Source organism: Atractosteus spatula, chromosome 11 (genome assembly GCF_055471065.1).
Source record: "Atractosteus spatula isolate fAtrSpa1 chromosome 11, fAtrSpa1.hap1, whole genome shotgun sequence".
NCBI classification, from domain to species: domain Eukaryota; kingdom Metazoa; phylum Chordata; class Actinopteri; order Semionotiformes; family Lepisosteidae; genus Atractosteus; species Atractosteus spatula.
Genome location: NC_142716.1, coordinates 37,861,626 through 37,875,817, shown reverse-complemented (window position 1 = coordinate 37,875,817; position 14,192 = coordinate 37,861,626). Strand labels below are relative to the sequence as shown.

At 40.3% G+C, this 14,192-nt stretch overlaps 1 protein-coding gene across 1 annotated transcript in view; it reads right to left on the bottom strand.

The window, feature by feature from the left end:
- Positions 1–1,441: 1,441 nt before the first annotated feature.
- grin2cb (glutamate receptor, ionotropic, N-methyl D-aspartate 2Cb) overlaps positions 1,442–14,192 on the bottom strand; it is a 66,961-nt gene continuing 54,210 nt past the window's right edge. Inside the window, exons 7-12 of the mRNA XM_088927351.1 lie at positions 13,117–13,242; positions 11,756–11,985; positions 8,672–8,832; positions 6,301–6,488; positions 4,458–4,690; positions 1,442–3,723 (exon numbers count right to left, since the gene is read on the bottom strand). Of these exons, the coding sequence (XP_088783477.1) occupies positions 2,128–3,723; positions 4,458–4,690; positions 6,301–6,488; positions 8,672–8,832; positions 11,756–11,985; positions 13,117–13,242 (2,534 nt within the window). The 3' untranslated portion in view covers positions 1,442–2,127. The remainder of the gene's footprint in view (positions 3,724–4,457; positions 4,691–6,300; positions 6,489–8,671; positions 8,833–11,755; positions 11,986–13,116; positions 13,243–14,192) is intronic.

Sequence of the window (14,192 nt, the reverse complement as noted above, 5' to 3'; positions counted from 1 at the left end):
AATAATTTGATTAACCAAATAATTATGTCATTATTATTGGGAAGAATAACAAACAACAGACCTCGCATCTCTCTATATACAGTACACATACCTCCTTTTGTACAGCACATACAGTATTCAGAATTTGTGACTTGAGAATTCAAGAATTTACTATTTTTGTTGTCTATTTACCAGTAATGTTGTTTGTAAGTGGCTTAATGTACAATAAACTGAATACTCTTAAGTAAAAACAGGCTTTGCGGGCAAATGAGGCTCGAACAGCAAAGTTCTGAAGTCATTCTCTAATCTTCTCTATTTTGCCACAAATAGCACTGTATTCATGGCAGGGGAGTTAAAAACTGTTCATGTTGGGTTTTTGTGTCTCTCCGTGATGGTACTTGTTAAGAAGCTTATCTTGGGACATGCACTAGTTAAGCTAATTCACCTAGAATCCACAAGGGTCTGTATGCTACTTTCCTCACACAGGCTTTAATGCGGTGCCTCTTGCCAACAGTTCTAGTTCAAGAACTTTCTTTTCTTTTGCCAATTAACAGTGGGGAACAGACCATCAATGTTGTGTTTGTCAAATCCTGCGTTTCTGACAACCCTGCTCAGTATGAAAAGCTGGTACACTTCATTTCATTTGAGTTTAACTTTGCTGTTCTTTCTCCAAGCCCTTTTCCCTGAAGATCTAAAACAAAGCACATACAATTACCAGACTTAGAAAAATAAAATATATTTGGTGAAAAGACATTGAGGTCTACTGTAAGTCTTTAGTGTACAAAGAGATTTGCTGTGCTGGTGTGATGAGCTCTCCTTCATTTCTACGTGGTTTTAGCAGATTTGTGTTTATATAGAAAAGACAGGGCTATCATGGCACACTGGGAATGGCCTTTTTGGGTCATTTTATGCCTTTAAATAGATTATATGTACAAACACAACCAGGAGTGAAGTAAGACCACTAGTGTGAGAACAGACTGTCTTGCTACAAATGGAGCTCATTTTAAACAGGACTAAATAGTGTCCAAAACAGAAAAGACTTGTAAAGACACTTCCTTTCACTTGGGAATTTCTTAGGAATCCTGCTTAATCCCAGTTCATATCGTCAAAATGTGACATATGTCTCATAATCACATGATTATTGTGAGAAGATGCTTCAATTTTGCCAATACTGTGTATAAACAGCTTTAATTCTACATTTTATTTTTCATTATTTGTGTCTGTATGCAAAAGCCAATTATCTTCAATGACCTCAAAAAATCATTACGGTTTTTGTTTTAATGATTTTGTTTTAACTTCGCCAGAGATGGTGAATCAAGAGTAAGATTCTGATCCTCATGTTCCTAAAATTACATTTGAATTAGTGTCCCCCTTGAAGGACTGTGACTTTATGATATGTGGATTTTTTCACCTTCTAACCCATATAAAAATATGAGCAGCAAGAATTCGAAAAGGCCCTTGAAGAAGGCTTAACAATTTATTAAACTGTGGAAGAACCTCAGAAGTACAGACACTGAATAAGAATCATTTTCCATTTGCCCTTTAAATAAAAGTAATTTGCCATGATCTTCCTTCAAATCAACATCCAGCTCACATTCCCCTCTGCCCAAGCCCTGCAATTACAAAAATCTTGGAAGACATTTCTTTATTATGATTACAAAATTCAGTTTTCATATCCATTTTGGTTGGTAAATTCTAAAATGACTTTTTTTTTACAAAAAGAAAACTGAAGCATAAAAGAAGCAAAGAGAATGTAACTCCTCAGGACACGCTTTGTTCAGAAGCCCTCTGTGAAGACACACTGCTCATCAGTGCTTGTAAATCCAGCTGATGTAACTGGGTGCCAAACAGCAAGATGCGTGTTATAAATAATAACAATGCATTGAATTGAAAGATATTTAGAACTATTCAACACTGTTAAATTGAATTAAGTGTCATTGTCATTGTGGCACTCTGCCAAACACTACAGCAAGTGTCCAACAAAACGTTTACTTCTGTGAATGTCTTTTTGCATCATTGTAACCCATATTGCCAGCCACACTGCCATTGCCACATCAGGGATGTGTGGTTGCTGTCAATTTTAAGGAGGGCAGTTATCCCTTAGCAACCCATTTAGGAGAGTATGTAGTCTGGCAGTGAAATGTGGGTTCAGACCTCTGATTCCAGGCTGGATATCCTTGTCCATGGCTTTGGCACATACGGACTGTTCACTCTTCGAGCCACGAGTACCTGCCTCCTGTCTCTCCTGCTCACTCCAGGCACGTGGACTTCCTCTCGCACCCGGCTGCTGCCTCCATATCCTCCGTAAATATTGTCCTGGTAGACTATCTGCCGGTCACTGCACCTAGGAACCAGGGCATTCTCTTCTGGGCAATGGCCAACGCAAGGGAATATGTTGCACATCTCCTTGGAGTGCTCATAAAATTGAGCAGGGCCCTGTGCTAGAGGCCCCATGTACACTGGTAAATCAGTGTATGAATTCAGGTAGGTGGAGTAGTGTCTGTGGACCACTGTGGAGGATCTCCGCAGGGCAGCAGCGTTCTGCAGGACAGCCTCCCTGTAAGAGGGCAGCCGGGTGGACTGTGAGTACTTCAGCTTCTGTGCTTTGTATGGGTTGATGGGTCCAGGGTACTGGTAAGCACGCTCTACTGCCACAGGGTAACATAAGCTGTTCCCTGTAGTGCTATACAGCTTAGATTTGGGGTGTGCCACTACACGGGGAAACAAGTCTGGCATGTCTATTCTGGTAGAAGAGGAGGTGGAGGGCTTCTCATCCAAAGGCCTGATCTTTTCGCTACCCCAGGTGGCCTTGATGAAAGAAGCCCGGCGGTTGAGCTTCTCCTTTCCCAAGAGGGGGAGGTCCTCCGGCTCTGGCTCCACATATGGTTTGATGCAGGAGTTGCAGGTGGGTTTGACTCTGGGGTAGTGGTTGTTCATGCAGGAAACAGCTGGGACATGGTTCTCCATGAGGTGGTTAGCCCTGAGCTCAGCAAAACATGTCGGTGGTGCTTCAAATTCATGCCTGCGCCTGGGCTCGGGAGACTCCACCAGGTAACTGTGGGACTTCTTCCGCGCCAATCCGTCTGGACACAGCTTTCGACAAACAGGGTCCTTGTGTTCCACGTAAATATCTGGCACCTGTAGCTCCCTATAAGGGACAAAAGGAGAGCTGGGATGCCGGAGCTGGTTCTCCACATACAGCCTGTTGCTGTGGTGAGGGTTGGTAGCAGAGGGAGGATCTCTCATGGCTATATGGGGGCTGCTGAGGCTGGAGATGGGCAGCATCTTGTCATAGAGGTGGCTTCCTCGAGCTGGCAGGGTGTACCTGATGGGAGTGGGTCGTGCCATGCCTCTCTGCTTCTCTAGCAGTGGCTGGCTGGCATTCTCTGCGTAGTGTACCGTGAGCGTGGGGGTGAGAGCCCGCTGGGAGAAAGGGGAGTGGTTGTCTGTAATGCTTGAGATGTAAGGGTGGTGGCCAATGCCCACAGACGTATCAGACGTGGCTACTTGGGGAACCCGGGTGGGGATGCCCCCCTTGATGTGTTCACTGCGTCTCGTCCAATTCTCAATGGTCTTCGTGGCATTCTCTAGAGAGTTTTCCACCTTGGCAGAGGAGACAATGTCTTTGGCTGTTTGAAGCATTTTCAGCATATTGGCTTGGGCGTAGTTGGTGGTTACATCTGGGCTCTGAATATTAATGGACCTGTCAGACTCCTCCACACCACTGAAGCAGCTGTATATGCCCTGCAATGAAACAGCAATAAGAGGCAAAACATTTCAACTGTGGATCATTTTCAGTTTCTTTATACCTTTTCTCATTTTTTATTTAATCAATTACATTACTTAAAAAAAATAGTTGGGTAAACTGTTTGGTATAGCTCCAGTTTGAAACATTAATAGATTTCTTCTTTTTTTCCTGCGCAGAAGGTGGACAGTAATGGACTCTTAATAGAAAATGCTCTACAAACATTTAACTATTTCACCAAAGCACTCATCTAGATCAATTAAACCAATGACTGACTCAATTAAGCTATCATGGCTTCAGAATGAATGAAAACCAGTAGGCGCCTCCTGCACCAGGAGTGAATATGACTGTTGTGGAATTGTGAGATAAGCCTTAATTAATGCTGTGGCTTATTTCTGAAGATTTTTTAAGTCCTAGATGGAAGAGTGAGAGATGAACTTAAGATGCCTCCTCAAGACTCCACTTGACTTTATGGACTATTTCAGCCCCACAACTATCGATTGCTTTTTTTGCTCGGCTGTGCTCCCTCTGCTTTTTGTGTTTTGTGTTATTTTCGCCTTCCACTTCTTGTACTTCCTCATTGTACCCTACTATCTAAAAACATCTGCGCACTATTAAGTAAATATTCTGTAGTTAATTTTGAATAGCCTGGTTTTACAACTGTTTACAGATACTATTACTGCTCTTTCTACTACTACTAGCAATAACAATGTAGAGGATATGTGGTACTTGCCCTGCTGATGGCTAACAGGAAGTCAAGGCGGTCTGACTTGCGCACGGTGTGTCTCAGTTTCCAGTACAGCAAATGCTCCCAGGCAAACACCAGCAAGCTGAGACCCATGGCTACCAGTAGCATGTAGAAGACTCCTGCCATGTTGTCGATGTCCAGCTTACTGCTCATCACCTCATTCTTCTCATTTTGGCAGATTCCAGACAGCCACACTGTCTCCAGCCTTTGGGTGTCACCTAAGGAGAGCGTGCACGGAGGCATTACTCAATGGAGGACTGCATCACTGCATACAAAGACATTTATCATCATCAATTACTCAGATTGCTTTAGCAAAATGACCTAGTTGTACAAATGGCTTCACATGTACTTCACTTTGGATAAGAGCATCAGCCAAATAAAATGAACAATAAAATAAATGCACCCATGCGACAAAGACAGAGATGGAAAAAAACTAGTGTACTGATACTATATGTGTGACCTTCTCTCCTAAACTAACTTCATCAATTTATTTTTGCTGTGTGGAATTTTATACTTTCAGACACACTATGAAAATGATTCAAAGGATCCATTATCAACATTTGTACAGTACATTTGTAATGTTGCAAGATTTTTAATAAAGTCAGGTACAGTAGAGGTACAACATCATTGCCTGTTTAAAAAAACCTCTCTATTTGAGGACCCTGTCATAGCATTTGATTCCTACCTACTGTATCAGTTAACTGAAAAACAGTTTTCTTAGTATTTCTAAACAGCCAACTTAGAGTGTTATATTAAATGGTTGACTCATCTATATTTATGTGAAAATTTTCCTTATATCCTTATATAAGCTCAGGGCCTTTTCTACATACTATCTCATCCATGAAACATCGTGGAAACCAAGATAAGCCCTGGCCTGATGTGGTTTGGATATAGAAATGACCTAGTTATGTACTCCTAGTGTTCAATTGTAACTGCTTGTTTGCCTATTTTACTACATTATTTCACTTCTGTTTTAATGCCCTGGGTAACACTACTGTGCTTTGACTCACTTTCACTACCACTTCCAATAAAAATCGGTATGGCTTATATTTTGCAACAGCAATGTACACTGTGAGGTAAACACTTAAGTCAAAAAGGACGCAAGTGCAGTGAATTCGTCTTTTGCTACTCAAAAATTTGGAGACCAAGTGCTGGGAAATGAATATTGGGACTTTCTGCATTAGAACCAGAAGATAGGTATCTCACCTAATTTGGAAGCTGCTGCTTTCTCATTTTTTGCAATGTCGTGTATAAATGGATTTGTTTGCTCTTATCTCTTGTAATTCATTAGACGGATATAGAGACAGTTTTTTTCCTTATTTTCTTATTTACCAGGTTTTCTGTGTCTCGGATTGTTTTCCTATCAGTAACCTCAGGACTCTCACTGCTGTCATAAGACTGCTACCTGCTGAATTATGCAGGGTAAAGCATGTCATTAGGACAAACAATGAGCTTTAAATATGATTTAAACACTGTTGTGAAGGCCACATATGCTTCAGGACATAAATTTGTTTTTCTTCTCTTGGTTTCACACAACTATGAATCCATCCATGTTAACTGAATTACAAGAACAGAGTCCTCTTGATTGATATCCTAGTTTGCCAGCCCAGCAGTAACTGCATCATACATATGAAAAATAAGCACAAATACTGCAGGTCAAGCAAAAGGTTGGGGATCTTGTCAGAGAAAACATCAAGAATTCTTGTCTTGTGTAAGAGTTGTGTAAATGAGATGCAAAGAAGAAGAGACAGGCTGTTTAATGTTGTCTCTGTAAAGGACTCAGTTACTGCCAGGAGAGCAGGCTGATGCTTTTCTAGTATTGATTTACCATCCCCCAGGAACTGGAGAAGAGCCAGGTCGATTGGTCGCTTCCACCTGGAGTCCTTCTGCAGAGCGATGCCATAGCCGGTGGTAGCAAACACTTTCCCACTCCCAATCGTCACCAGCTTGCAGCCCTCGTCCTTCCCCGCCATGTAGTTCAGGACAGCGGCATCATAAATAAAGGCATCCAGCTTCCTGTAATACAAGGACCACCATGACTGAAAGCAAGGACATCAGTTCCTGTTAGCTCGATGTCTCTTTCCAGTTTTGAACAGAACCTACAAAAGACCTCTTTTACTCTTTTCTTGTAGCATGATCTTTGAAGAACTTGTGATAAGAACATAAGAAAGGTTACAAAAATGAGAAGGCCATTCGGCCCATCTATAACCACTTGTGGCCCATTAATTAAATTTGGCTCATTTGGTTGCTAGGAGCTAATTGATCTAAGGATCTCATTAACATGACTCTTTAAAAAAGCCAGGGTAATTCAGCTTCAGCAATATGGCTGTAGCTTGCTCTATGCTCCAACAAACCGTTGTGTAGAGCAATGTGTCTGTTTTAAATTTTGAATGCACTTTCCAACACTATAGTGAGTAGTGATTATCATTTGTAGTGTAGATCAGTGTAATGGAACTGTACAGTTTTATATGAAAAGATCAAGACTCTGGCTGACTAAGAATTTGTGAGTCTGTAAGGTCTTCTGGACCTACAGTACAAGCTGCAGGCGAAAATGTTGTATTAAAGGGTGACTTTGCTTTCATGAGGTGTTTCACACAATCTACTGTACATTGTGGATTTATTTCACTTCTTGTTGCACATACTGTACCTCATAACCTTACTGATATACATTTCTATTTGGCTGTTTGGCTTCAATTTATATTGACCATGTTAACTACAGTATGTACTGTAGGTACATGCTAAACTTTCCAAGGAAAACTAGGTTGATCTTGTAAGTGGAACAGTAGGTGGTACTCCTCTGTCTGGACCAGAATTTTCCAACAAATTCCCCAGAATGGTAATTGGAAACTGCATTATATGTGATACTATCTTTTAGGTGAGCTGTTAAACCAAGGTTCTCATTATTTGTTTATGAAAGAATCCATTGCAGTGTTGTGATGAGTGAGTGAGAATGTTATCTCCGGTGTCTTGAGTAAATTTCTTGCACTTCCTCTCTCCTTCCTCTTCTACCACCTGTCCGTAACCCAGCTTTATTTTTTCCAGCTCCCCTCCCACCACCCCAACTTCACCCATGCAGCTGCCTCCCTGCTTTATTCCTCATATGTTAAGGGGGTTAGATAGCACTGGCTGTCAACCAGGGCTGTCATTTCCTCAGCCAGGCGAGTTAGAATCAGACTATAAAGTATTAAGTAGCTTATCACTTTAAATTCATCATAATTATTTGGTCATAATTACTAGTAATTACATAATTAACTACTGAATTAGTAACTGGGGAATCTTGTGTGATCCATTACATTAAATGCTGCATACAATATCGGTATAGCTGGAACAACCGGGGTCCTTGAATTAAATTGAGAACATATTTATCACAACTGTGACAACAGCAGATAGGTGCTGTGTTAATCCCTGGTCCCTCCAGGGGGATTTGTCACGGAGCCTATTACTGTATATGAGAGGCCTCCGTGAAATTTAACTGCAGTCTGGCTACAGCAAGTAAGGTGAACATATATTCATCTGCTTGTTTCGTTGTAATTAGAATTTGACCAAACTACTGAAATGGCTGCTGTACATCACCATATAGATGAAGTATATAAAGCACGTTGTATCAGATAAATAGCTCTACATAAATGCAATTAATTAACTTGCTGATCAAAAGAAATCTTTTTAAAAAACTGGTCACCTTGAAATGGTGCTTTGGAAGGCACTGACAATTCTGATTCTGTTTGAATAGTTGTGTACAGTATAACTGGCACAGTAAAGATCCTATTAGCAAATAAACCAATTTCTTTCAATGTTACTGTATACTGTATGTTCTTGTGTTTGCCTCCGGGTTAGCATAATGTAATAACCAAATTACTGAATCATATCTATCTGTACACCAGAAGGCATTAGAAAAATACTAAGGGCTTGGTGCTGTTATAGTGATGTGAAAAACATACCATAAGAGTAAATATGAAATTTAGCTGTTTAAACAACTGCACTAGGACACTGAAAGTTTGGTAATCCTCACTACTTAACATTTGACTGTTGAACATACAGTATTTACCTGCGAAACCCATGAGTATCTGATGTTGCATTACACTTAATGGAATTGAACGATTAAGTCACCTTGGACAAAGACGTCAGGCAAATCAATTATTAATCAAGAGTCTGCTGGGCCATGACGCCAGGAGTGGAGACTACAGGTGAACAGAAGATACCCTGTTTTGAGGCTGTTGAGTGCGTCCTCCACTCCACGCTGGTTGTATTTGATCATGTGGGTGTGCATGTCAGGATAGTTGCTCCGTATGTTTCTCTCCGTGCTGCCGTTCGGGACCGTGCCAAAGCGGAAGGGAGGATACTGCTCCTGAGGCTTCTGGAACTGTGAAAGAGAGGCAAGAGAAGGCAAATCAACCACTGCACCAGCTGGGCTGTGAAGATCAGTATTAGCAACAAAGCCAACAAGGCACGTTCAGTGCCACACTCAAAGCCCCAGGTAGTCTCACCTTCTGCAGCCTTTGGAGTTCACAGTTTGGGCATTTACATTAACTTGTTAAAGGATTCACAGGTGCATTCCAGAAGCTACTGTTCAACTTGGGCAATGGATTTCTGTATTGGGAATTCAGCAGTTGTAAAAGAACAGCAAAATCTGCAGTCATCTCATCGTGGGTGCAAATTAGAAAGTGAAAGGGCAGAAATGATGCAAAAACTGGACAGGAATATAAATTATTTAATTAGCCTTTTGTTTCTTTAGTCTTCCTACCACCTTTCCCTATTTCCTGTATAAATTAATGTTATAAAGTACTCAGTGCAGTCTTGACCTCATACACAGTATGTGCACTCTGGTCTTGCATGGGTCGAGTGTAGTAAAACTCAGTGAATACTGAAATAACAGTAAAGCATGGATAGACATGCTAAACCACAATGAGGCAAAGTATTGAAAGAAATTTATATAGACACATTTGTTGTGTGCGCTGTTTATCTTTGATCAGGATTTGTCTTTATATATTCCAATCCCCAAAGAATAAAAGTCAAAGGTGAGGCCTGCACTTTCTTCTATGCTAAGCAAATCTTTCATCAACAGTATCTTGCAAAAACTTAATTAAAAAAATAATTTATTTCTTATGGTGGTATAGTGGCTAGTGTTACTGCCTATGAGCTCTTAGGTTCTGGGTTCAATTCTGGTTAGGGTGCCTTCTGTAGGGAGTATGCATGCTTTTTTGGCGCTCCAGTTTCCCCCATCTCATGAAAACATGCTGACTACATTAAGTGGTATCTCCAAATTGTGTGCGTATTCCCTTTGATGGGCTTCTGTCCCCTCCAGGGTGTCCAGTCAACTATAGTTTCTGTACAAGAGGGCTACTGTGTCAGCAGACTCTTTACAGCAGCAGAACCTGAAGTACTGGGAAAAGTTATCAATTCATCCCCTTTCTTCATCTACAGTATAATCTAATACCAACCTGATTAAGTCAATCAAGAGCCGAGATGGAATGATAACCTCAACTCCTCAGGATCAGAATTAAAGATTGCCCACATACAGTAGCTCCTCCTTGTACCCAACGCCTCTGGGATAAATTCCAGGTTGCTGCAACCCTAACCAAGAATATGGAGCTCTCTGATAACGGATGAAATGCATTTGTGTGAGACCAGCTACAGATCTTCATACTATCAATTGCTGGTTTTATCAGGTTTAAATATGTACAGTACATGTTTTTGGATATACTCCAGCTGGTACAAATTGTAATAGCCACTACTAACAGAAATTAGAAAACAAATTAGTGCACTGAAACTATAATTTAAGAAACACTATACTCTACATAGAGTGCACAGCGGCTCTTACTCTTGGGATAAAAACACTAACAAATGTATGAAAGATCCTCTGTACTCCTGCCATGAATTTCAGAAACTTGTTTCATATTAAATTTATATGACCATGAGTAGCTTTTCTTTTCTTTTTTAAAAGTGAGAAAGACACAATGCATTAAGACTTATCTAATGCTGGTTAAGGTAGATTCTTGTTTTAGAATCCCTCGTAATAAACCTTGACATTCGGGAAAGCCTTTGTAGTGCATAGGAAAGAATTATGGAGAGCATAATGAGCAAATAGATAAGGACAGTGGAATTAGAGTATAGCTCTGGAGATTACAAATCACAGTGGACACTGGATTTTTATTAAAAAAACTCTAATATCTGAAAGTCCCAATGCAAAAGTGTAAAAGAAAAGACTTTTTCTCAGTTCTTGTCTTAAAAGACAGCACTTCTTATCTGTCTTATTCTCTAATTAGATCACCTTTAGCTGTGTAATGAAGATGGGATTTAGAGCCCTGCTTTCATCTGCTCTTAATTTTAAATACAATTATTCCCAAATTCACAGAATTCACTATATAAAGTATTATTTAAATTTTATTTCACTAGTTCTTTTAAATTTACGGGAAACACAAAGAGCCAAGGTCATTGCAAAATTGTATTTCCACTTAACTTCCATAGATGAAGTTCAGAATTAAGGTAGTGGTTGAGTTATTGTTAAATGCTTTCATTAAAATAAAAACTCCCTCAAAAGCAAAACTCCAGGAAAACAAAAGATAATGTCACTTAAAAGAAAATAAAGAGTTTTTGTTGAGAAATGCCATTGTTTTTACATTCATTTATAGTTTTGGAATTATCTAATATAAGAATGTGATATTTATAGGAGTTACCATCCATTTATTTGATTACCCACCCATTTTGAACTGCTTATTTCAATTCACAGTTGCTGTGGAGCCAGAGCCTATTTCAGCAAGCAACAGGTGTAAGGCATGGTATGCCCAGTCCATCACAAGGCAGTCAGACACCAACACAAACTTGCACCAGGGCAAATTTTCCCAGCAACCAGTTAATCCCAGCATTGCTGCCTTGCAGCGTTGGGGCCCAGGGTTCAATTCCAAACCAGGGGTGCTATCTGCATGGAGTTTGTATGTTCTCTGCTTCTTTGCAAAGGTTTCATCCCACAGTCCAAAAACAGATAGGCAACTGTTTTCTTGGAAAGCTGACACTGGTTTTGTGTGTTTGTATGTTTGTGTCTGCCCTGCGATGGACTGGCGTGCCTTCCAGGGTGTACCCTGCCTTGTGTCCATTGCTTGCAAAGGCTCCGGCTCCTCCACGACCCTGAATTGGAAAAAGTAATTAGGAAATGGATGGGTTGATGGATGATTTTTAAGTCCTTTGAGATACTGCACCTGAAATACACTGTATAAAATAAAGACTGGTATAATAGAAATGCATATGTTTATGGTCAGTGTTCCTTTGTGTCAGAAGTGATCTCCTACCTTCTTGTCACTTAGCCCAGAGACAGTGTCGATGTACTGCTCCTGGATCATGAAGGCAGCCAGGTTGGCAGTGTAGCTGGCCAGGAAGATGACAGCGAAGAACGCCCACACTAGTACCATGATCTTGCTGGTGGTGCCCTTGGGGTTCTCAATGGGGACAGAGTTGTTGAAGACAATGCCCCACAGCAACCACACCGACTTCCCGATAGTGAAAGTGGGACCACCAGGCTCTGCAGAACAAAGGGGAAACTTTGTGAAGGTTTAGAAAAGTGAGGGGGGGACCTTTGATGAAGAATGTAGCTCAATTAAAGATAACTTGACCCTAATCCCAGACACCTGTAATCCACCTACACATCTTAACAAATAAATACACTATCACATCCTAAAAGCAACTGGGTTTTATGGGAATAATGACACACATCTAATGAAAAGAATTAGATGAATCTGTTTAGGTAGTGTATATTGAGCAATTAGGTACAGTACAATGAGATTTGACTTAACCCCCCTGACTGTAGGATGAGGAGTCTGGGGCTCCCATTGAGAGTGAGTTAACCAGGGGGAAGCTGAAAGGGTGGCTGGAGGAGGGATGCGTGAGACAAAATTTAATAAAAGAATGATTATGATATGTATGATATAGTGTGTACAGCTTTTGAGAAATAACATTGGGAATTATTATGATTTGCTGTAGAACATTATCCCACATTTAACAACAACTAGAACTTCTATATATTAAAATGTGCAATCTTCTTTATGTATGGTAGGGATTTGGACATGGAGTGACATATCTATGTGCTGATCACCTGTGTATGACCTTCACGTTTAAATGAGAAGTTTTTGTTAAGGCCAGTGCATTTTCTAGCAATCAAGCCCATTTAGAGATCGAAGACTGCTGAATTGGGAGGAACATAAAATTAATAGCCTCTGCTCCCACCTTAGTAAATAAATAAATGGCACAAACACTTTCCACCGATACCGTTGTTGGGAGAAAACAGCACAAACAACTCAAGTGAGCAGAGCTGTTGTTGCTGTAATGACTTATCTATCACTTGTTACAGATTCGCAGGGTTTTCTTTGAATCTCTGTCTGTAAAAAATTTTAGCACTGAATCAATGTCAGCTTTGTGAAGTCACAACCATTAATTAAACACAGAGGCACAGCCTTTTCTGCTCTCAGCAGGGTTTTGGAATTCCTGGATTAAATAAGAACGTGCTGCTGACTTGCTTTTCACTTTGGGTCTCATTGTTTTACATCTACAAGTTATTAAATAAAGGTGCATTCTTTCTGAACCTCAAGGCTTGCATTCTTTTCTAGGCGTTTCATGTGCAAGCCCAGTGTATTGCAGACAAGCACACGATCCTTACCTTTCGCACTGACGAGACTGCGGTTGTAACCAACTGGACTGAAGTACTCAAAGACGAAGACTGTTATGGCAACCACAGTGAGGCACATGACAAACATCATTACCCAGACTGCTGGACTATATGGCTCTAGTGGGGGGGGAAAAAGCAAATATATCATTGGATGACCTTGGCCCTCAGCTGAAGAATTCTAAGTGGAATTCGCAAAATAAAAGTTTAAGTTGCTTTTTGTAGTATTTTTATGCAACCTGTTAATGTGCAAGATATTTGCCCGTTAGCTTTACTGCCTCATAACTCTTGTTCCCTTGGGTTGATTCCGGGCTGAGGCACTTACAGTATGTACGGAGTTTGCATGTTCTCCCATGTTCACTAGGGTTTTCTTGAAACAAAGTCATTACTAAATTAATGTTAGTTCATATCTAATGAAAATGCTGAAAAGGGAGATATATTCTATGTTTGGACTGTTTTTTTCTGAGCTTTAGTTTTAATATAGCACTGATTTTGAAGATGCTGATGACAACAATTATTCATTTATTGGCTACTTTTCTCATACATTTTTCCCAAAGGTGATGTACAGTGATGTACAATTTTACTTTGCAATTACAGCAAAAAGAAGGGTTCAAAGTTCCACAAGCAAGGTATGTTGCCAACAAACAATTGTTGCATGTGTTTCATTGCAATAATTCCTAACCACTGTAATGATAGCAGTTGAAAGTAAGGAGAGTGATAAGACTGATTGAATGCTACCAGGGTAATCTTGCTACCCTGTTTGCAGCAAGCAGTGTTTAAGACTCCTCCATTTCCTGCACTCGAAAAAGTTCAAATTATTCTGGTATCACTTTGCATCTTAAAACAGAACATTTAAAATATGCATTTGCAATTGCATGGTAATAGACATCATTAACCAGCTGCAGGCACTGCTACGGTATATCGTGCAGTATGTTAAGTGAATTTCATTAACATGCCATTTAAATAGTTGGGTGGACTGCTGCAACTGGGGTAAAGTAACTTACTCAAGGTACAACAGCAGTATCTGCGGTAAGGACCTGAATCCACAAACCACCAGTCCTGAGTTCAGA